The 25,307-nt window shown below is 33.0% G+C and overlaps 2 protein-coding genes across 3 annotated transcripts in view; one reads left to right on the forward strand and one right to left on the reverse strand.

Moving 5' to 3' along the window:
• Positions 1-1,226: 1,226 nt before the first annotated feature.
• Positions 1,227-14,249, forward strand: LOC140450261 (uncharacterized). Its single transcript, XM_072543782.1, has 2 exons — positions 1,227-1,692; positions 7,623-14,249. Exons 1-2 carry the CDS (start codon positions 1,467-1,469, stop codon positions 8,426-8,428), a joined length of 1,032 nt encoding a protein of 343 aa, XP_072399883.1. The 5' UTR covers positions 1,227-1,466; the 3' UTR covers positions 8,429-14,249.
• Positions 6,742-25,307, reverse strand: part of LOC140450259 (uncharacterized) — a 49,155-nt gene continuing 30,589 nt past the window's right edge. Inside the window, exons 2-3 of one of the 2 annotated variants that reach the window (XM_072543779.1) lie at positions 17,124-17,239; positions 15,325-17,065 (exon numbers count right to left, since the gene is read on the reverse strand). In XM_072543779.1, the coding sequence (XP_072399880.1) occupies positions 15,335-17,065; positions 17,124-17,213 (1,821 nt within the window). In that variant the 5' untranslated portion in view covers positions 17,214-17,239 and the 3' untranslated portion in view covers positions 15,325-15,334. Of the gene's footprint in view, positions 7,384-15,324; positions 17,066-17,123; positions 17,240-25,307 lie in introns of those variants that run through there. The other variant, XR_011951996.1, reaches the window with a different exon arrangement.

Here is a 25,307-nt window from a genome sequence, read left to right on the forward strand (position 1 = left end):
ATACAACAAATAAAGTTTTAATATTTTTTATTTGTAATTCCCATTTAAAACTGCTAAATATTTTATGTACTTCGATCCATATATTTGATCTTTGTTATTTATATTTAACGAATTAAAAATTGGCAGACTTTTGTATATAGCAAAAAGTAGATGAGTATTTAGTTTTTTCATAATTTAATGTAAGTTTGTTTATTTGCAACCATGTTTTTGCTATTTTAAAGTCTTGTTCTGTTGTAATTTTAAGATTTTCCCAATTATCGGTCTAATTATGTTTCCAACAATTTTTAGTTTGAGCATTTTAGTAATTTCTTTGTTTCGTTTAAGAGCGTAGGCGCAAAATTTCGGGCCAATGCTTTTTAAATACAATAATTTTTTTCGAATCCTGAGAAAACTAACAAATATTTTAAAAAATTTAACCGCAGAATGAAAGATTACATTATTACCGAGGGCCGAAAGTCCCTTAGAATAAACAAAAAGTTTTTTTGAATGAGATATTTGAAATTAAAAATCATACTAAATTTTCTTTTTTTTTTCACCCGTGTAACTTATTAAAATAAACATTATAGAAGTTTTCAGGGACTTTCGGCCCTCAGTAATAATGTAGTCTTTCATTCTGCGTTTAAATTTTTCAAAAATACTTATTAGGTTTTTCAGGATTCGAAAAAAATTAATGCATTTAAAAAGCATTGGCCCGAAATTTTGCGCCTACGCTCTTAAATCAAATATTCTCGTGTATAAAACCCTCTATATATATTTTTATTTCCTAGAAATACTATATTCGTATTGTTGTCTTCGAGCGCGCTGACAGCCTGCCACCATCTGTTGATTTTTGACCTGGGCCTTCGGAGACTTGCGTCTTTCAATAAAAGAAATAGCACTGATACCAAATTTAATGTTTTCATTTTGAACTATCCCTTGGCAGACCAAAGTTTATTTTTTATAGCTCGGACAGACACGTCGGCGTCGGCTTACTGTTCGAAAGTCAAACCAATACTATTATGTAATAACTAATAATAATTACAAAGCAATAGTAATTACCTGTTATTATTCTTAGGAAATCTAAATAAACTTACTATAAACTATAACTATAAACTTATATATTTAACTATAACTATAAACTTTTAACTATAAATAAATTATATAAATGGTCAAATGCACTTGTTGTGTCGAGTATTTACCATAGATGCTTACGGACTATCGAAAACAACCAGAATTACAGAATAAGCACGTGTTTTTGACACTTACACAACCAGAATCGGGCATGCGTATACAAAAATGGTACACGCTTTTGGACCGTTGTGTCGCTCTCTGCCTCTCTGGTGGTGAAACAGTGAAAGAGTGAAAGTGAAAGACTAAACTGAAAACTGAAGACTGAAAGACCCTTTAAATTCTGGTTGTTCACAGGCAGGGCGCAGCATATTTTGGATGATATCCAAACCAAATCAAGTATAATCACAATCAATAAAATGGAAGTAAAACAAGAAAATAGGGAGGAAGCGTGTAAAGTAGAAGTAGAGTATGATGACTTTGATAGTGCCCTTTTGGAAGGCTTTAAATGTGAAAAGCAGGAAGAATCAAATAGACAAAGTACAGATGATACATATGATTATTTAGACTTAAAGGAACATCCTAAAATAGAACAACAGGGGAATAAAGTTAACTCCGTTGAAGAAAACAAAAAAACTGAAAAGGGTTTGTAACAATATATGTATTTAAGTTTCTCCCCTATTTAGAAGTAGTATAATTAGGAACATTTACCAGCTAATGTAATTTTGCTTTTAAATACAGTTTAAGGGCATATAAGAGATAATTACAAAATCAGTGAGCCGCTGATATTTTATTAATAAAAAGCAACTTCAGTTACAACATTGTCCTTTCAGCATTTTCTTAAAATAATGCATGAAATTCAAATATTATATCATATGAATTTAATATCATGTTTACTCTAAGTAGGCACCTAGTTTAAAGGACAATGACAATATGTATACTTAAGTATATTTTTGAAATATGCTAATTGGTTTTAAGAATGAAAAATGGTTTTTACTTCAATTTTTATCATACAAACACTGTACTGGCAAAACTTTCATTTTTTCTGGGATAAGAAGAAAAATTAAAACAAAAAACTTATATTTATTTCAAAAAATTAATAAAATCCTTTATAAAAGGTATATTTATATTTATTTCTTTTCACAATGTTAAGCGGTTTCTTAAATTAACTTTTTATTCTTTTTTGAATCATTTCATTTCAACAAGCTTTGTCTGATGGTCATTCTTTATAAATTATTTTATCTTTTTAAACAGAAGATTGTTAAAGTATCACTTCAATATGTTTAATTTTTAACAATTTATAAATAGTCAATACCTATATTGTTTAAGAATTTGTAATATTTTATGTACCTTTATTTATTTACTTATGTTTATTTTCTGAACCCCCATTCCACCATTTAGTATAGCATAACTTTAATTTCCTTTTTATATTTCTTTTTTGTAAAAATTTAGAAGAACTGTCCCACAATATTGAATATTTTCTCTTTTATCTTTTATTGTATTTTGTAGACACCAGTTTTTACTTATTGGCTGTTAGTTTTGGAGTATATTATTTCATATTTAATGAGTGTCATTATGGTACAATGAACAATTTCCGAAAAAGGTTATTCTACTAAATCTAGTTTAAAATGTTAACTCAGAAGTTTTATGGTTATTGTGAACTGTAAATTTTTAAAAGCTGAAGGCTTAATTAACAGAATTATCACTAGGAAATAATTTGAAGGGAATTTGTTTGTGAATTCATAGAGAAGAAAGCCTTCCTTGCCTGCTGTGTTGAGTTATGGTGGTGTTGAATCCAGTCATGGACCAGATATTGTAAATCTTTCTGCAAAATATTGTTCTACAGTGTATTTCACTCAAATATGTGACATTAATCTATCCTAAAATAAGGGTGAATTTCCAGAATGCTGGAAAAATAGTTTCTAACACCTATTTTTAAAGCGGGAGATAATTCATTGGTGAATCATTACAGGCCCATTAGTATAATAAGTGCCCTCTCCACTACTATTTAGCTTATACCTAGCAGATATGCCGGAAACACAGTCAAGAAAGTTCGGATACGCTGATGACTGGGCCCTCGCTACACGATGCAGAATACTAGAAACGTCTGAAGAAGTTCTGACGGCAGACTTATATACATTGGGCAAATATTTTCGCAAGTGGCGACTTCAACCAAATGCATCCAAAACAGAAGTTAGTTGCTTTCACCTGAACAATAAACTTGCTGGAAAGGAACTCAACATACGGTTTGAAAATACCACACTTACCCACAACAAAACACCGAAGTACCTGGGCGTAACACTAGACAGAATGCTATCATTTAAAGAGCATTTAACAAAAACTGCCCAAAAGTTGAGTACAAGAAATAACATTATACAGAAGCTCTGCGGTACCACCTGGGGAGCATCGGTTTCCACTCTCCGCTCTACTGCCTTAGCCATTGTTTTCTCGACCGCTGAATATTGTGCTCCAGTCTGGCTACACAGTCCACACGTAAAAAAGGTCGACAATCAGCAGCACAGCACTATGAGGATGATAGCTGGTACAATTAAATCAACTCCCACCCAATGGCTTCCAGTATTAAGTCACATTCCACCTCCACATTTACGACGAGTCGACGCACTTACACGTGAATACAAAAAGATCATGAACAATATAAACCTGCCGATCCACCAAGATACCGAGGATGCTCGAAATACCCGTCTCCGTTCTAAAAAACCACCAATGAAAACGGCAAGAATGATACATGAGGAGTTCAACATCACGAATGCATGGTCCCAAGAATGGAACGAATGGCAAAATAACATGCCCTGCATTACCCACAAGCCACCAGGTTTTGATCTTCCACGCAAAACATGGTCCACTCTAAATAGGATCCGAACCAGACATGGCAGATGTGCATACATGCTACATAAATGGGGAAAGAACCCGTCTCCTCAATGTGACTGTGGGGAGAACCAAACCATCCACCACATTATTCAAGAGTGTCCCTCAAGATCCTACAATGGTAGCCCTGAAGACTTCCGGTTTGCAACTTCAGAGTCAATTGATTATATAAATAAACTTGATGTTTGTTTGTAACTATTTAAAGTTTGTCAAATACCTATATTACTAGTTTTTGTGTATTTGTTCTAAATGTGTTGTAATTGCCATACGATAAATAAATAGTATAATAAGTGTAATACCAAGCTTCACTTGAAAAACAGCTAGTATACCAACAATTTAGATTTCAGAATAGCAGATCAACTGAATGTAATATACTAGTGTTTGTGGACTTCCTGAGGAAGGCCATGGAGAGAGGCTGTAGGGTACATGCACTCTACACTGATTTTTCCAAGGCCTTGGATCCGGTCAACGACAATATTTTAATAGTTAAACGTAACAAAAATGGGTGTTGATGGGTCACTTCTTAGATGTCTGAGAGCATACTTGATTGACCGAGTTCAGATGGTGCATATCAGGGATTTTCTTTCCATCGAGATTAATGTTCAATCAGGAGTACCCCAGGGATCTCATTTGGGACCCCTATTATTTAACATATTGATCAATGATGTACACCACTGCTTCCAGCACAGTTCACCTTTTCTTTTTGCAGATAATCTAAAGTTCTACGCAATTATCAATAATACTGAAGATTGTGTTAATCTTCAACATGATCTCAATCGTTTTGAGTGAGTAGTGTGTGTTGAATGCCATGGCCCTGAACTCATCCAAGTGTCATGCTGTTTCTTTTGGATGATTGAGAGACCCAATGGAATATAATTATAAAATACAGAACATTCTTGTTGACTTAGTTACTGAAATTGGTGATCTGGGAATTAATTTAGACTCTAAACTTTTATTTGAATCGCATTATATGTCAATAAGTCTTTAAAGACTTGTTCTCAGTCTATAAAGACTGAGAATAGTGAAGCCATTCAATTACTATATTGTTCTTTAGTCAGACCTCATCTAGAGTATTGTTTTTGTGTATGGTCTCCATCTTATAATATTTACATATCAAAAATTGAGACAGTTTAATACAATTTCTTGAAATATGTAGCATATAAACAGGGTATACCTTTTGAACTAAATCAAGTAAATTATGATCAAATTGAAACCCAACTTGGTATTCTCTCATTGTATGACCGACAATTAATTAAAGATACAAAGATGCTTTATGGCATAATTAATTCTACAGTCTTGTGTTCTCAGCTACTTGAGCAGCTTGGTCGGCATGTACCTCTCTATAGAACATGATTAAACCAAACTTTCTATGTTCGCAGACTTCACAGTTTAACTTCACAGAACCAACTATGCATATAATAATTTTTTATCTCAAGCACTAAGATGGGCAAATATTCACCCAGATCTAGATTTTTTTTACACTGAAGGCCGAATTCATTTCTGGTCTCAGGCTGTGTTTATTTGAGTGGCTGTGGAATAGGTAGTCATCATTTTGATGTGTAAAACTAAATTACGTGATTACGTTTGTGATATTTATACTTTATTTTGTTTTATTGTGTACATTGTAAACATTTTAATTCTTATTAGACAGCAGCCCTTTGAAAATAAATATTCACAAAACGTAATTAATATTTTTTATACAATCCATATAACCTACTAATGCCATGCCCATAAGGCTCATAAAAATATATAAAAATTAGTGACAACTAAATAATGGGACAGTTTGATGTAACTGCTACAAACCAAACAAGATAAGTAGGCTGCGAAAAGAATGCAGCTGAACACTAACAAACTTTAAACTATATTCTATATTTAATCTCTTGTCAAATTGAGTGAATCACTGTATTATTTCAATAAAATGGTGCTTGGTATCTGCACAAATCCAAAAATTTCTTGAGTTTGTGATTAAAAATTATTTTTGCAATAAAATAACCCGTGAAGTGGCAGATGAACTTAATATTCCTAAACCTACAGTGTGGAATACAATTAAGCGTTATGGAAAAACATGAGGTATCTTGAATAAAAAAATTAAAAGCCCTGGTCATCCAAAACTAGTTTCTGATTGGAATAGGAGAATATTAGTAAAAGTTTTCAAAAAGGTCGAAGAAATACTGAATGCAACTTAGAGCTAGGTGGAATTATGAAACTGGATTAAATGTGTCAAGGGAATGCTGTAACAAGTGGATACATAAATGTGTAGTAGAGTTTTATAAGGTTAAATTACAGCTAACAATTTAAAAGTGTGCTCAGTTTAATAAATTATATTTTCTTATAGGCAAAGAAAAAGCCACTGTTAAGCAAGTCAGGCTCATGTGGGCAAAATCTAAACTTTTTTGGTCGTAGGAAGATTGGTCCCAAGTAATTTTTAGTGACGAATCAAAATTAGATGTATGTGTTGGTGATCACCGCAAACGAGTTATTGGGACTATGCATTAGGCTTTTCACAAGAACTGTTTGAAACAGACCGTAAAATTTCCGTAAGGAGTGATGATTTGGGGTTGTATGGCAGTTTCAGGGTTAGGATGTTATGAATTTATTGAGGGTACCGTAAATTCTGCGAAATATCAACAAATACTTCAAAACAGCTTGCTATCAAGCATTGTGAAATTAAATGTTGCTGAGAATTATATTTTCCAGCAGGACAGAGCAGCCTGTCATACAGCAAGAACCACAAAAAATTTGTTTGGAAACCATGGTGTAAATGCCCTTCCTTGGCCTCCTAACAATCCTAACCTAAATATCATTGAAGCAGAATGACATAAAATAAAAGAGACACTAAGGAACAACCCACAATGGACATTACACGAATTTTAAGCCAAAATAGAGCAGCTTTGGAATGCATCTATGTCTGAACAGTGCAGTTCTTTGGTCGAGTCAATGACCAACCAAATTAGAGTGGTCATAAAGTCTAAGGGCAATGCTACTCCATTTTTAAAATAAATATTGGTTCTATGTCCCAATATTTAGTTGTCAACAAAATAAACATTTAACAGTTGTGTTCGAGTAATTATATTTTGTTTTGTGTTACTGATTGAACCTACGTTATTAGCAATTAACTAATTACATAGAATTACATTAAAAAACATTATTAGGAAAAAAGAAACTCATATATCTGAATTATGCCTTTATTTTATTTTGTCCCATTATATAGTTGTCAGGGCTCGTATTATCAGAATGTTGGTGGGTTGTGAACTAATCTAAATGGACTTCATAATGGGGTTTCTTGTTCTGTTATGATATATTATGGTAGTTGTTCTTACTGAAAGCTGGCTCACAAATGTGCTCCAATGGACACAGTTCATTACATGCCCTGCCTTGGTCGTCCTGCCTGAATGAGCACCAGCTGATGTTCCAGCAGAGTACCTTCATCGGTTTGACCCTTGTTGTTTGCTGTTTATAAATAAATATTACTGATTTTTTGTGTTGGTATGCTTATATTGAATGCATTGAGATACATATTAAAAGAAAGCCAATGGGATGACAATTACACATTAGAAGACAGAAACACAGCCTCCTAAAACATATTTGTATCATTAACTACACTTCTGTTATCTTAAATTTTTTCTTTCTTTTTACATTAATTTTCCCTTATACTCAAATATTTATATTATAGTCAGTTTGTATTTTAGGTTATCTAAAAGAGGAAAACAAAATGAAAATAATGGAGGCACGCAGTGAATATTCATCTTATGAAGCATATTATATGAGTCCACATGCTGAAGACATACCATTAAATCAAACTATAAAACTTGTGATTGGAGAAAAACCTTACAAGTGTGAATTTTGTTTTAAACAGTTTCGTCACGCATGTATTTTGAAAACACATTTGAGATTGCACACTGGAGAAAAACCTTACAAGTGTGAAATTTGTTTTAAGCAATTTAGTGAAGCGGGTTCTTTGAAGAGACATTTGAGAGTTCACACTGGAGAAAAACCTTACAAGTGTGAAATTTGTTTTAAACAGTTTAGCCAAGCATATTCTTTGAAAACACATTTGAGAGTGCACACTGGAGAAAAACCTTACATGTGTGAAATTTGTTTTAAACGATTTAATGAAACAAGTAATTTGAAGACACATTTGAGAGTTCACAATAGGGAAACACCTTACACCTGTGAAATTTGTTTTAAGAAATTTATTCACGCAAGTAAGTTGAAAAGACATTTGAGATTGCACACTGGAGAAAAACCTTACAAGTGTGAAATTTGTTTTAAGAAATTTATTCATGCAAATCATTTGAAAAGACATTTGAGATTGCACACTGGAGAAAAACCTTACAAGTGTGAAATTTGTTTTAAGCAATTTAGTGAAGCACATTCTTTGAAAACACATTTGAGAGTACACACTGGGGAAAAACCTTACAAGTGTGAAATTTGTTTTAAACAGTTTCGCCACGCATGCACTTTTAAAATACATTTGAAAAAGCACACTGTATAAAAACCTTATAAGTGCGAAATTTGTGTTAAGCAATTATTTTGAGAACAAATTTGAGAGTGCACACGGGATAAACACCTTAAACAGTGTGAAATTTGATTTTAACAGTTAGGCCAAACAGGTAATTTGAAAAGATGTTTGAGAATGCACACCAGAGAAAAAGTATAGTATTTATAAAGTCTGTTGAAACACCCAAAAAACTGGTTGTCAGCAAACATTAACAGAATATACCATATTACGAGATTGGGCGTAACATTTATTTTTATATTCATGAGGAACAGAATAAGGGCAATTTTAATGTACGTAAAACAGTCGTAAAGTATGTAAGTGTATAAAAAATTTGTAATCATGTGATATTCAGCAACAAAAATAATTTAATTTCATACATTGTGTGTCAATGAATAATAGGACATTAAAATAGAATGAAATTATATCAAAACTAAAGAGTTTGTATGTTTGCTCCAACGTTTTATTGTTTAAATAATAGATACTTAAACCATAGAATAAATTTAATTTTGAATTGATTACTTAAACATACACTAGTGGCCAAAATTCTGGAAACTACAAAAATTTTAGTTTTATCTAGTTTATCTATAATTATTATAAGTTTATCTATAATTTTATTGTATCGTTTTATGTTTCTACTTAATATTTAACATAATTTTTAAGAGGAAAAATCATCTAAAAATTTATTTAAAAATAAATAAAACAACAGCCGTAGCTATTAGTAGATATATTAAAAAAAAATGGTACAATGGTTATTATCAAGAAAATTAGTATTTGGTGGGATAACCTTTGTTTTTTAGGACAGACTAGATTCTACGAGCCATGAAATCCACGAGACAAGCCAAATCTTCTGGTCTAATAACTCTAAACCAGTTTTAAATAATGACGTCTATCAGTTCTCTCTTGTTACTTGGGTTTCGGCGTGATACTAACACTTTCAGCCGTGACCATAAATTTTCTATTGAATTTAGATCGGGACTATTTCCAGGCCAAGGCAGGACAGTAACGTCATGGTTTCTCAACCATTTCATGGAAGTCTTAGCTGTATGACAAGGCGCTCCATCCTGCTGGAAGATGCATTGTTGGGCACCCCCTTCAAACAAATCTCTGATAATCGGCAGCAGTTTGACTTGCTTCCAAATATATCGCCAGTCTATATCTATATCTAAATAGATAGCCATCTTCCGGATATTTTTTTGCATTAATATTGCCCTCTATTACTGCTAAACGTCCAACTCCATAGTGGTCTTACAAGCCCAAACCATGACACTCACAGGATGCATCATAGTGACCGTAGTACACTAGATAATAAAAAGAGTTGGACGTGTGTAGTGTCGCTCCGAAATTAAAATTTCATTCTTGGGTGGTTTCGAGTGTAATCTGCATACAAAATAGTACAAAGTGTAATTAAAAAGGACCTTTATGTAAGTAAATAATCAGTTATCTGTTTATGAACTGTATTAATAAATTAATAGTTTTCATTGCCATACGGATAAAAGTGAAACTTCTGAGTGGTCGAAACGAGTTGAACTTTTTTGCGCTGGACGGGTGGTTAAGAACGATAAACAATAATAATTATCAACAAAAACAATAGGTCTATATTCAGGTAAAACTATACAGAATTATAAAGGCTGAATTTATTTGTTGTTTTGATATTGATTGTATTTTGTATTTACAAGCGGTAGAAGTCGAAACTGGTTAGGATCGAGAATTGCTAAGATTTAACTGTTGAGGTGGGTGCGGCGCTTGATGCGATCCGTAACCGTTATAAATATTTATATTTATAAATACTTTAATTATTTGAATAAGAAGAAAGATGGCGGATGGTAATGTTGATGAAGATCGTAAAAGAAAAGCAAAGAGAAGATAGACTTATTTAGCAGGAGCAGAAAAGTGAACCGAACAACAGACAGGTCGAAACCATCAACGAATGAAACTAGCAGCCAGAACGAAATGATGGAACTAATGAGACAATTTTTTTTTTTTTTCTTCTCGTGCCACTCCTAACGGAGATTGGAAATCATCATGGCCACTGCGACTTTGTTAGCAGCGCGCCTAAAAAGTTCAATCGAACTACACCCGAACCATTCACGTAGATTACGAAGCCACGATATTTTTCTTCTATATCTAAATCTAAATCTATGAGACAATTAGCAAGCGATAATAAAAAGAAAAACAAGGACCTGGAAGATATAAAAAATAGAATGGGTAATATGATTGAAGAACTAAAAGAAATTAGGAAGGAAAATAGTGAATACACATTGCAAATGAAAGAAATAATAAGAGAAAATGAAAATCTAAAGAAAGAAATGACTACGATGAAACAAAAAATAGATAAAATAGAAAGCATTGGAAGCATGTCAGAAAGAAAAGAAGAAAAATAACCTAATAATGAGAGGCTTACCAATAGGCACAATAGAAGCAGAGCAACTAGAGAACTTCATAGAAACAAGAATGGCAGTAAAATCAGAAATAAATAGGGTACAAAAGATAAATGAAACAATGTGTGTTATCGAATGTAAAAAATTCGAAGATGAAATAAAAATACTGAAAGACAAGGGTAAACTAATGAACTATAAGCAACATAGAGTATATATAGAATGTGACCTAACATTAAAAGAGATAGAAATACAAAGAAATCTTAGGAAGATAGCAGCAGATGAAAAGACTAATGGGAAAAGGACAAAATTGGATATGGTTTCATAGTTATTGAAGGCATTAAGTGGAAATGGAATCAAAAAACATGCCGGATAGACAAAGTAACACACAATATAGAACCAACTTGTTCAAAAAACTAGCTGAAGAAAACACAATGACGGACCGAGAAACCAAACAGGCACAGAACAGGGACATGAGCAGATCTAAGATAATAACACAAACGGAAGGAAAAACAATTTGAAGTACAACTTAAACACAGAAAAGAATAAAACAATTTTGAAAATGGCATCATGGAATGTAAGAGGTATAAATGGGAAGGAAATAGAACTGGGAGAAGAAATTAGAGATAAGAACATTGAAATAGTAGCTATAACAGAGACAAAGAAAAAAGGAAGAGGATCAATAATATTAGAAAACGGAATGTTACTAATAACAGTGGAGTGGAAGAAACGAAGAGAGCTCAGGCAGGAGTATCGTACATGATAAAGAAGGACAGTATCAACAAAGTAAAAAATTGGATATATTACAACGAACGTATACTAAGAGTAGACATAGATATGGATACAGAGGAAACCAAGACAAACCTAATCATATGCTATGGACCAGATGAAGACGCAGCAAAAAACGAAAAGAATGAGTTCTAGGACAAATTATAAGAAGTGATAAATGACTGTACAGAGAAAATTGTAATCACAGGAGACATGAACAGTAGAGTGGGGAAAGAAGCAGAAAAATGGAACAATGTCATGGGAGCTTATGGGAAGGAAAAAATAAACAAAAATGGAAAATTACTACTCGAATTCTGTCTAGACAATACTGGTGATTATGAACACACACTTCCAACATAAAAGGATACACAAGATCACAAGAGAAGTCAAATCAAGAGACGAACAATCAATTATAGACTATACTATAGTGCAAAAAACAGAGAAGAACTGGATAAGAGACGTAAGGGTGAAAAGGAGTTAAGAAATTGGTAGTGACCACTATCTACTAGAAACTACATTTAAAAGCAAAAGAAAAGAAATAAAAAGAAATGAGAACATAAACAGAAAACACAAAGAAATAATAAAAATTTATAAACTAAGAGAAGAAACAACGAAAATAAAATGCTCAGAAGGGATAGAGAAAGAGATGGACAATGAACATGAAATAACAGAAACAATAGAAGAAGAATGAAGAAAATTTAAAAATGCGATGATAAAAACAGCTAAATCAATATGTGTAACTAGAAGAAATAACAACAGAGGGAAACGAACATATTGGTGGAACGATGAAGTGAAAAGAGAAATAAAAAAAAAGAAGAAATTATGGAAAGAATACATGTAAGACAAAACACAACAAAAATATGAAAATTATAAGAGACAAAGAACAAAAGTTAAAGAGATAGTTGAAGCATGTTTAAAATTTCTTTAAAATATTCCCCTTAGAAAATTACTTTCACGCCACCTATGTCTATATATTTTATTGGAAGCCTTAAAAATAACGAAAAAGCAACGAGCGATTTGTCACGCTTTTTTTTACAACGAAATAATTCGCCAAATGTTTCTTTGCTTTTTTTATCTATCATTTGTTAAATAAAAACTCTTCCTCGTAACAAAGAAATCACCTTCTATTGTCAAATGCCCAGTTTACCTTCTAAGAAAAACGGAGATGTTAGTTTTCGATGAAATTATAATTCTTGTCGGGAGAAAGTGGTTAGGTTACAAAAACGACCACACTAGCCTTGCCATTTAAGTATCATTTTCGCGTGGCACTCTTCGGCCAATACTCCCACTCTTTTTTATCCTTAGCTTGCCTAAGATCAGAATTCGAGCTAATTTTCGAGTTGGTTCCTATATTAACTATTTTCTCTTTTGTCAAACACACGTCTTCAATTCGAAGTCACTTCTGTTTGCCGATCATTCGTCTCTACTAGTTACTACTACCTGTATTATCGGCTGTTTCTCTTTCTTCCTTTTCGTCTGCCTAAATCAAATTTGAGAGATTGCGGATTGAAGATCACAATTCATTACCGTACCTGACTCACCCAAGTCAAGTGCCTTTATTATTGAGACCGTTCTATGAAAGACGTCATTACCTGTGTCTACTGACTGCCGGCTAAGTACAATGCAGATTATCCAATATACCGTCATTTTTACCTAAATCGTATAGAAGTTGATTTACGACTTCTCCAGTCCAGTGTACCTTACTTATTTATGGATGTTTACTTTAACTCCAACCGAACGAATTATCAGTATAATATATACGTATAAATTACGAACCATTTGTTTTATATCTAGGTTATATTCATGATAAATTTTATGCATAGATTTGAGGTGATCACGATCAAAAGTTTAGTCAATGTTTACGTATTCTCAAGGCATAAAAATCACTTATTTGACGAATATGGACGTAGATACAGTTACAATATTCCTTGTTTTTGTTTCTATTCTTGAGAATACTAAATTATTCGTAATTATTTTTCAAGAAAGATATTTTCTGTTGTATTCAATAATAAATTGTGCAATCACTTATTTCGTGCTAACTTTTCAGTAAAAATTGTTATAGTGCATTTACTTTAACTACTATACCTCAATATAACTTTGTTGACGAACTATTTGCCTTTTATTTTTTTGTTATGATATAAATTTATATTTTTGTGCATAGTGTATCTCTTTCAGGCATTGTTATCTTATATATTAAAAGGCTAAGCCCTTTTCTTGTGCGCAATACTCCTCCTAAACGGTGATAGATAGGAGAATAATTTTTTCGAATAATTAAACAGATTGTTGAGTAGATTCCCCCTAAGGTTTAAAATTTAAAAAATTCGAACCGGTTTAAAAATGGCGGCCATAAAATGAATTTTTCCTATAGTAAAGTATAGGAATTCAATATTGTACACAATGCAACAACGCGTCATTTCTCGAATGCTGGAATGCACCAACAAGTGTTTCCACTTAAGGAATAACGATAATGACCACTCAAAATTCGGGATCCTCCTGTCTCCGATTTTAATTTATGGGGTCTGTTTTACACTATCTGATGAGTTGGTATTTTTTTATTTTTATGTTTAGTTAGAAAGTATTCTGTTTCCAACAAGTGCAGCGTGTGTGAGGTGTTGTGATTGATATTTAGAGATTTAGACTACGTTTTGAGTTTAATACTTGAAGAATTAAATAATGAGGTAAGCATTACTTTGTTTTTAATTTATTAGTTAGAAATTTATTATTAATTTTGTTGGGAATAAGCCACAATTTTACTTTAAATTAGGTTTATTTTAAATAAATAAATTAAAAATAAATTTATAGTAAAATTGTGGCGTATTCTCAAAAAAGTGGAACAGTAGGCGGTAGTGTAGACTAGCGCGGAGCATCATACTGTTTTCTGTATTTTTTAAATATAAATTTAGTTAGTTAGTTAGTTAGAGTTCTCAAACCGACTTCTTTGTCTTAAACGTGGCATTTTTCAATCTAAAATATGCAAAAAAAGGCACTTCCGGTTTTACTTCCGTTTTTTATTTAAGAGAGGCGGAGTCTAACAATCATATTGTTTCCGTTTCCTAATGTAAATCTTCCTGAAAATCCTAAAAAACTTGGCGTCGATACAGTTTATTTTTAGGATTTTTTTAACATTTACACCAGGCGACAGAAACGATGGATCGTTAGACTCCGCCCCTCTTAAATATCAGCAAAACTTACATCAAAATTCGATGTCGAGTTAGTCCGCTAGTTGTTTTATATTACTATTTGATTTATCATATAAACAGTGTATATGTGTCGAAATATTAAGTTTGTACCGCACAATTATAATACCTTTTCTCACACGGTTTACTTTATTCTCGCGTGATTATCTTATAAGGCCTTACCTTTCTTGTTATCTTATTTTATATGTCTTAAGGTTTCCCTGTTCCTCTAAAAATAGGGTGGTGCCCAAATATTTCCCCTCTCTTATCTTCGAACTTCTCTTCTCTTTATCTTCAGTACTTCTCTAACTGATTCTTCCTCTAGGAAGGAACAATAATAAACGACGATAAAACAATAATGGAAAGATGGAGGGAACATTTCTAGCTGATACTGAATGGAAAATTAGAAAAGAAATAGAACATAAATTAGAGGACGTACAAAGTGGATTCAGGAAAGGACACAACACACAAGAACATATCGCTCCTTTAGTAGCGATACATAGTAGCGAACATATCGCTCCTTTGTGAGTTAGCCCTTTTTAAGTTTTTTATAGTAGTGACTGCAAACATGTATAAAGAAGCTATGTATTTATTTTGTTTTGGCCACAACAATTATCTGTTACAAATGTTACGTTAACTTCATGTTCACCTGCATCCTCACAAACCTTCTTTAAAAAGTCTAAAACGCAACTTCCAATCTCCACTGCACCTCTTTTTCCTTGGGTCTCATCCCAGAAATAGCAATGCACGTCACCATAGCCTTTAAAATCGTCTTCATTTTCTGGTAATTTATTTAACACAGTCAAAGTAAAGTTGTAGCTATTCAATTTGGATTTATAATAAAACGATGATGTTTCTCCATTGGGACTTTGCATTATCGCTTGAACATCGTAGCAAACGCATAAATTATATTTGTCAAGAGTCATTCTATCATTCTTTTTTTCTGCTCGGCTTAATTCCTTTTCTTCTAGGTGAGTATCATATTTGACTTTGAGAGCAAGCCTCTGATCAGTAGAAGAGTTTTTATACTGTAAACAAAGATCGCATTGATCTTTCTTGGGTTGAAAAAAACCCAAATTAAAATGGGTAGTAAAAATCTCATAAAACAAATGAAACTTTCCAGGATCTCGGGAATTATTCTTCTGTTTTTCTTGAAAGTCTCTAAACAAGTCAGTAATACTTTTCGATCCACTTATGAACTCTCTTGATGTCGACGCTCTTAAATAATGCGATTCAATTCGTGGTATTAGATTGATAAATCTAATGATATCTTCTTTCAGATTGTCATCCACGCGTCTATGACTATTATGTTTGCCTCTTCTATCTTCTTCAACAGAATTGCAATTGTTAGTCTTATATCTTACTGTGCGAATCATTTTACTTGTTATTCCCAACGTATTGATAAAAAATCTTTTGCAGACTCTGATTTTGGCGTTATCATCGTACAAGGAGAAAGCAGCATTTGGTGCTCTGGGATGTTGAGCATTTGAATACTTATATTTAGGTTCAACTATAGCCATTCTTGCTTTTATAAACATCCGCTGTAATTGCAAATCTCCTAGGGCCCAAAAACATTTGAAATGTTGAAGTCTTTTAGCCTCATCAAAATTTTCGCTGCATTTCAATCTGCATTTCTGATTGCATGGACTCTTCATTTGACGCGCAGGAACAACGTTTCTAGTCTTAGTAGAAATGTATTGTTCTCCTGCATTTCGTTTTATCTTTTGGTTATTTTGCTTCCATTTAATAGGATCAGCTTTACGTTTCTTCGATCTCCTGGGCGATGTTGCAACTACTTCAGAAGTACCATCATCAGAGGAACTTGAAGATGAGCTTGGCGAACGTTTTTTACCTTGATGTTCATTATAAGTGGGATCATTGTCACTAATATCAGCATCACTCTCTTCTGAATTCATTGGCGATATACGGTAATGTACAGCTGGAGTTCGTGGTGTTAAAATTACGGATTCTAGTATTGAAGGTGAAGTAGTTCTAGATGATAAAGACTGAGGCTGGGCTTCAATTTCTTTAACTTTTAAGATATGAGAAACAAATCGTCCTTGTTCCAGTGAACAACATCGAGAGGAAGAGCTGCTGCTAGAAGATGACGAACTGCTCCTGTTGACGCTAGAAGACGAACTGGAACTACTTGATGACGATCTCGACGAACGTTTTGATGTTGTTGCAGTAACAGTGTTAGTCTCAACCAAAGAATTATTTTGTAATGGCATAGTACTATCGGCTATTTCTTGTTGCTTTAAAAAGTTTTCTAATGAACTTAAAGGGATGTTCTCTTTTTCTTCATTGCTGACCTAAAAATGCAAAATAATATGTAAGTAGTTTATACATGTTAGTAAATTATAAACTTACGTTTGGGTCCTTATCGCAACTGTTTTCCCATTCATCAGGTAGATGTGAAACATTAAGAAGGTTCATAATTCTTCGCGATCGTGATGACATATTTCTTCAATTTTTTTGCAATGTATCTGTAAGAGGTTAAGATATAGTTACCCTCTTAGTTAATACTTGTTAGTACATAAAATAATAACAATAATTCAGGCCTTAGTACCAAAAAACTTTGTAGTTTATGGACACAACTAAGAAACTCGTTGAATTATTTTAGTATTACAAGGATTTAACTTTCAATGATATTGTAAATCAAACAGATATTTTTGTAATAACAAGAATCCTTTAGATATAGTTCCAAAAGTCATACAATAGTTTTAGTAATATAAAGAACTCTTTAAATAAACCCATAAATTTTCGGAAGTTTTGGTAATATACAGCATTTAATCTTAATGTGCCTTTATAAAACAAAAAATATAAAACAACACGTACCTCAAGTTTTGTAATAGAAGGGCTCAACTCGTAATGAGAGCGCTCACTAACACACCTGCTTCAACAGACATCGGCACCTTACTGAATGGGTCTATCTCGCGGGAAGATGTGTTGGCGGAGAGGGGAGTACGAAAAGGTCACATTATATCGGGACTTGCTTTATATTCTCCGTTTTCAATTTCTGTCAAGGCCAAGTTGTAGTACTAGTAGTTTTGTGCCCATTTATGCCAAAAACTCAGAAACGCTAATTTTCGAGATGTGCCCTTTTAATACTAAGGGTGCGATATATTCACCATGCAACAAGTAATAGAAAAAAGCCTTAAAGAAAAATAGAGAAATATATCTGAGCTTTATAGACATGGAAAAAGCATTCGACTCAGTCAAAAGAAAATATATATGGGAAAGCCCAAAGAAGAAGCAAGTGAAGAACTGATAGAAGCAACAAAGAGTATATACATGAAAACAATAAATACAGTAAGAATGTTAAAAATATACAGTCAGAACCATTTGAAACAACTCGAGGAGTTAGACAAGGGGGAAGTGTCAGCCCAGTGCTATTCATAAATGTAATAGATGAGATAGTGAAATAATGTAAGAAAACATTCAAGAAATACTTCATCGATTGGAACAGAATGCAAATGATAAACGCTGAGATGTGTATATTTGCAGACGACATAGTATTAATTGCGGAAACAGCAGAAAAATTGAAATACAACTTAGAGAAATGGAACCTAGAAGCAAGCAAATACAACTTAAACGTTAACAAAGAGAAGACTCAGATAATGAAAATATCAAGGAAACAAGGGACGGAAGATCAAATAGAAGTAATGATAGACCAATAAAAAATAATACAGACAAATTCATACAAATACTTAGGAACATTAATCAACAACAAAGGAGACATCGAGGACGATCTTAACAACAGAATTCTATTAAAGTTGCCCAAAACATATTTGATATGTATCAACCATGTGGAAAGAAATAGACGAGGACATTAAACGGGACTGTGTAGCAAAATTAGAAATGTTTGTATTTGAAGAACTGGTTGTCTAAAGGAACAAGATTAATTTGACGGTTGGTTAACCAAGAGGTTAACATCTAGACCACACGCCTGCTTTATAGACTTTGAAAAGGCCTTTGACAAAGTACGTCACAATAAACTCAAAGAAATCCTGGAGGGTAAGAACATCGACACCAGAGACATACAAATAATATTAAATCTGTACTGGAATCAGCGAGCTAATATAAAAATAGAAGACCAAACATCGGACGAAATAGAAATACGTCGAGGAGTACGACAGGGTTGTATATTGTCACCGCTCTTGTTTAATATCTACAGCGAACAAATATACCAAGAAACTCTCTCACATGCAAACGAAGGAATAATAGTCAATGGAGAAGTGATCAATAACTGTCGTGTTATCGAAGAGGGGTTACAAATAATAATCGTTACTTCACATAAACATCAGTTTATTCTCAACCCTAAAACATACATCCATGCCCGAGCTTCGGCAACCTTCACATAACCTGTCTAACCCCCGTCATCCGTGTTGCCTAACTCCGGCACCTATATCTTAAACTAGGCTAACAACACATCTCCCTCTTTTTTTTTATAAAAGATCCCTGTGTCATTGATGATCTTATACCTAAACTAACTTAAACTACTACAAACATAATCTGTTAAATGAACCGGTTTCTTCACAAGTCTTTTTGGCCTGCTAGGCTTTACGCACTCAAAGTCCGATACACTATCAGTGTCACTATCCCTTTTATCCTGACCCGATGGAGGTAAAACATGATTTCCACTTTGTTCGATTTTGTCCGGAAATACACTGGGTTCCCCCCTACTACTTTCCTCCATAATTTTACCCTGTATGTCACCATTGCTTTGATTGGAGCAAGGCATTAGCTTTGTGTTACTAGAAATTGGCGGAACATAATCATTTGAGGATTCTGGTTGGGTGCTCAATACAGGGAAACAGTAGGGTGCATGAATCAAATGCCATCTATGTCTTCTAAATTTCCCAGTTTCAGTTTCAATTATATAGGACCTGGGTTCCTGACAGATCGCAACAACTTGCCCATATTTCCTGATATCAACCACCCACACAGAACCACCAACCTTAAGAGGATCCTTGGCATTGTGTCGCTTATTGTAGTTTTTCACTTGTTTATCCTTTATTTCGTTTTTTTTTTATTTTCAGTGTTTGGTTCTTTTGAAAAGTTTAATAAGCTTGGAAGCTGGGGCAAGTTAGATCTTAATTTTCTATTCATTAATAATTCAGAAGGTGAAACACCACATTCTAGGGGTGTACATCTGTATGCTAACAATGCCAAACTTGGGTCCTCTTTTTTATTTTTCTGAATTAATCTTTTTGCAATTTGTATAGTGCGATCCACTCCACCGTTGCTCTGTGGCCAGTGTGGACTGCTCGTCTTATGAACAAAATTATATTCTTTTGAAAACTTTATAAATTTTGATGAAAATTGAGTACCACAGTCGGATCTAACTTCCTCTGGGATACCATAACGAGAGAAAATATCTTTAAGTTTAGGAGTAATGGTATCTTCTGTCATATTGGTTAAAGTAAAAATTTCAAACCAATGTGAAAAGTACCTATCACCCTATGTGCTATCTGCTATCTCTAAATATAAGAGCTGTAAATGAATGTTTGATGGAATTTATTTGCAAAAGTAAGCTTAATATTTAACTGTAATTAGAATCCTAACCTCTGTTTTACCCCATTTTTTTTTAGTAAGTGTGTTAATGGTTCAAGAATCTCAGATTTATTATGAATGTATTTTGCTACAAAATTAATCATACCCAGCCATCTTGACAGCTCGGTCTTATTTTTTTGGTTCAGGAAAATCACGGATAGCTTTAACCCTATCTGGATCAATTAATATCCCTTGCTCAGAGACCATATGACCCAAGTATTTAGCTGTTTTTGTTGCTATAGAGCATTTGTTTTTATTTAGTGTAATACCTTCCTTATGAAGTTTTGTTAGGACTGTGTTCAAAATATTGTCATGTTCCTCTATTGTCCTTGCATGAATAAGAATGTCATCTATATAGACAACACAGCCTTCAATGCCAGTTAAGATTTTTGAAAATCTCATAGTAAAATACTCTGGGGCACAAGATATACCAAATGGAAGCCTTTTAAAGAAAAATCTGCCAAAAGGTGTTATAAAAGTTGTTAACAACTGACTTTCCTTATTCAATTTTATTTGGTAAAACCCACTTGTGGTATCCAATTTTGAGAAGAATTTAGACCCTTTCAACTGTGCTAGTGTATGAGATATTTTCCCGAGAGGAAAATGTGACCGTAACACGTTTTCATTAAGTTTAGTATAGTCACCACAAAGCCGTACACAATCTCCCTTGTCCACACAAACAATTGGGCTGACCCAAGAAGTAGGATCTTCAATGGGTTCAATTATCCCTAATTTTAGCAATCTATCAATTTCAATTCTTAATTTTGGTAACAGAGGTAAAGAAACAGTTCTGGGAACGCTCTGTACATAAGGTTTAGCATCTGGCTTAATTCTAATTGACATTTCTATTTTAAATTCACCTATATCACTAAAAATACCAGGAAATGTTTTAGCAACAGACTCTAAATTAAATTTTGAAAACATATTAGTACTCTTAGATTGGTTACAATGAACAACACTGCAACTGATTTGATTTACCTGTTTAAGCTTACATTTAGAAAAATTTAGAACATTAAACCTAATGATCGACTCTCTGCTTAATATAGGTTGTCTCAACTTCCTAATACAATATATTGTTTCATCATTTGTAAAACCGTCATAAGTAAATTTTATATGTAGCTTACCCACTGTGTCCAATTTATGATCGTCCGCTGCACCAATTGCATCACATGCCACAATTTTACCCATATATTCTGGAGGTAATTTTTCATAGGGAAAACAGTTAACATCTGCTCCTGTATCCACAAAAAAAGGTACCTTAAATTTGTCATCCAATAAGATGTCTACATACCAACGATCCTTCTTGTCTAGGTACACTTGGCCAATAAAGGAATTTGTATGTACCACTTGATTTACTGAATCCCTTCCTTCGTCGTCTGTACTACTGCTACTGGTGGACCTTGAACACTTAACAGCTCTGACAGCTTTCTTCCTGCACATCACACTCCAATGACCTCTACGTGAACAAGATCTGCATTCAGAGAACTTGGCTGCACATTTCTCCCTATTTTTACATGTAGGTATGCCACAGTATCCACATCTGTAACCTTCCTTAACTTTCTCATGAGTTGTTTCTTGTTTAACAAAACTCTTACCTTGATGTCTTTTATCACTACGCTCCCTGTAGTCCTGTTTAACTGCACTAACTGACTGCTCCTGTCTCATAATTCTATTTTGACTATCTTGAAGTTCAGCTTGGCGTGCTATTTGTATTGCCTTCTCTAGTGTCAAACCATCATTTAGTTGCATTCTTTCGCTCACCTTTTTATCAGCTATTCCGATAACAATCCTGTCACGAATTAACTCATCTTTAAGAGCTCCATAGCTACGGTGCTCTGCAAGAGTATGTAGACTTGAAATAAAGTTACCCACAGGCTCTCCTGGCCTTTGTACCCTTGAATTAAATTGAAATCTCTCAAAGATTGTATTTCTTCGAGGAATAAAATGATTGTCGAAAATCTGCGTTACATCTTGAAAGGATGCATTCTCCCCTGGTTGATTTTGAAGTAAAATATCTTCTGCTTCATTTCCCATTAAATACAACAATAGGTCTAGTTTATCCTTGTCAGATTTTTGTCCAAATCCACTTACAGACATATATCTCTCTACTCTTTTCTTCCATTGGTGCCATGTCTGGGGCTGTGTAAAATCAAATTCGCTTGGAGCCGAAATGTTCGCAAACACTTCTTTATTTATTTGGATAGGTGCATCCATTTTATGTATGTATGTATGTATAAGATTTGCACTGCTGTCACTCTTCGCTTGTTTAATGTTAACAAAACAAAGCACCAGCTGCCACCATGTCGTGTTATCGAAGAGGGGTTACAAATAATAATCGTTACTTCACATAAACATCAGTTTATTCTCAACCCTAAAACATACATCCATGCCCGAGCTTCGGCAACCTTCACATAATAACCTGTCTCACCCCCGTCATCCGTGTTGCCTAACTCCGGCACCTATATCTTAAACTAGGCTAACAACACAATAACATTCGATATGCTGACGATACTGTGATAATAGCAAGAACAGCGGAAGATCTACAACATTTAGTTGAAAGTATGAATGAGATATGTAATAACTACGGCATAAGGATGAACGTCAAAAAAACCAAATATATGACCTTAAGTAAGAATCCAATACATGACACTAGTATCGCAATAAACGGTACCCAACTCGAAAAAGTAAGCGAATACAAATACTTGGGAACCCTCATCAATGAAACAGGTGACCAAAATCACGAGATAAAAAGACGTATTGAAATTTCCAGGTCTACCTTTATAAAAATGAAAAAATTATTTTGTAATAGTGATATCAGTATTCAGCTACGAACTAGAATGTTAAAATGCTATGTATTTAGTACTTTGCTTTACGGTGTTGAGGCATGGACTCTTAAACAGAGGAATGTTAAAAATCTTGAAAGCTTTGAGATGTGGTACTACCGCCGTATACTAAAGATAAAGTGGGTAGATAAAATTACAAATGAGGAGGTAATACGCAGAATAAATAACGATCCAGAAGTTACACTGAATATAAAAAAGAGAAAACTTGAATACTTAGGCCACCTGATGAGAGGACAAAGGTACACATTCCTACAAAATATAATGCAAAGAAAAATCCAAGGACGCAGAAATCCAGGCCGCAGGAGAATGTCCTGGAAGAGAAATTTAAGAGAGTGGTTTGACTGTACCACTATCGAGTTATTCAAAACAGAAGTAAATAAAATTAAAATCGCCCTAATGGTATCCAATCTCCGATAGGAGAGGCACTCAAAGAAGAAGAACGTTTTCTGTGATTTGCGAGGTACTTTCCAAATAACAAAAACAAGTCAATTTCTGAACTTAAACACAGATTAGACTAGTTTTAGCCAGTTTGATAGTGAGATTTTATTGAATAGAAGAAAACTAATATACTGTAATATTTTAAAGTAAATAAATAGTTAGAATATATACTTAAACAAGATCATATTATAATACAGTAATTAAAATATTGAATGTAAACTATGTAAATAAACACTAAATGTTTTCCCAAACAATCTCGATTTTCTTTATTCATCCATTTTAAATTATTGAATATCATAACTCAAACAAAAAATTTTAATAATTGTTGTGGATGTAATTTACAAGATTCATCAATGTTTAAAAATGATAGATTGATTTCATTTAAATTTTTCGTTATAGGATTTAAAATCAATTTACTGACGTTTTCCAAATGACAAAAATGTTTAAACTCAACATCAAAAATATCAAGTGAAATACGTATTACTTATGTAAAGTCATAAGTAGGAACGCAAAGATTACAAAGTTCGTTACGATTTTGAAAAACTTTATAAGCTTTAAAAAATAATAAAAGATCTGTCATTGAAACAAAATTAACATTTTTAGAACAAAATAATTTTTACACTTTTACAATTAGTTTTTTTTTAGACATTTGTAAGCAAAATATCCAGCAAGGTACTTAGCAACTGAATTAAATAGAAGTTAAACCAGTCGAAGATGCGTTATTTGATACTCTTTCAAATATTGATAAACATTTTAAACTCGTTTCTGAAAGTTCCTCATTGATGGTAATGTTTGTATCAAATGATTTACAATCGAAAACTTCATTCAAGCTATAATCGGTTCACAATTTGTCGATAGCTCACTATAAGTTTAACCCTAATTAGATAATTAAACTACAGAGAGGATAGGTAATACGATATAATAGTAAAAACCAACCTGAAACTGACGGTTTAAGATGTTTTCGACTAACCCACCTTGTATCTGAAGGATTACAATACAGTAGTCAACCTTATAATCCGATTACGAAGGTATTTTGAATGGTTACAGATAACCGACCAGTGTCGTAGAGTATATGATTGAAACATTTATTTGAACTAAATAAATATATTTTTTAAATTGTACTTATATAAATTGTATTTTTGTTTTAATAAAACTTCTTTATTATATTCAAAAATAAAAAGTTTCTTGCCATTTGTAAAAGATACATTTATTTAATTAAGGGGAAAGGCGCCAAATGTCGCCTGGCAAAATTTTCAATGTGTTTTAAATGTATCCATTATTTTCGAATCCGGAGAAAACTAATAAATATTTTTGAAAAATTTAAACGCAGAATGAAAGATTACATTATTACTGAGGGCAGAAAGTCCCTGAAAACTTCTACAATGTTTATTTTAATATGTTATGTAACAGGGGTGAAAATAAAAGAGAAAATATAGTATAATTTTTAATTGAAAATATTGCATGCAAAAGAAACTTTTTATTTATTCTAATAAATATTTCATTCTGCCTGTAAATTTTTCAAAAATGCTTTTTATTTTTCTCAGGATTTGAAAAAAAAATGGATATACTTAAAACACATTGAACATTTTGACAGGCGACATTTTGCGCCTTTCCCCTTTAATACCTTACGATTACAACTATGATTACTTACCTTATATAATTACGATTAGAAAACTATTCAAATTAAAAATAAATAGGATCAACTTCGGAATCCGAG

Source organism: Diabrotica undecimpunctata, chromosome 9 (assembly GCF_040954645.1).
Source record: "Diabrotica undecimpunctata isolate CICGRU chromosome 9, icDiaUnde3, whole genome shotgun sequence".
In the NCBI taxonomy this organism is placed as follows: Eukaryota; Metazoa; Arthropoda; class Insecta; order Coleoptera; family Chrysomelidae; genus Diabrotica; species Diabrotica undecimpunctata.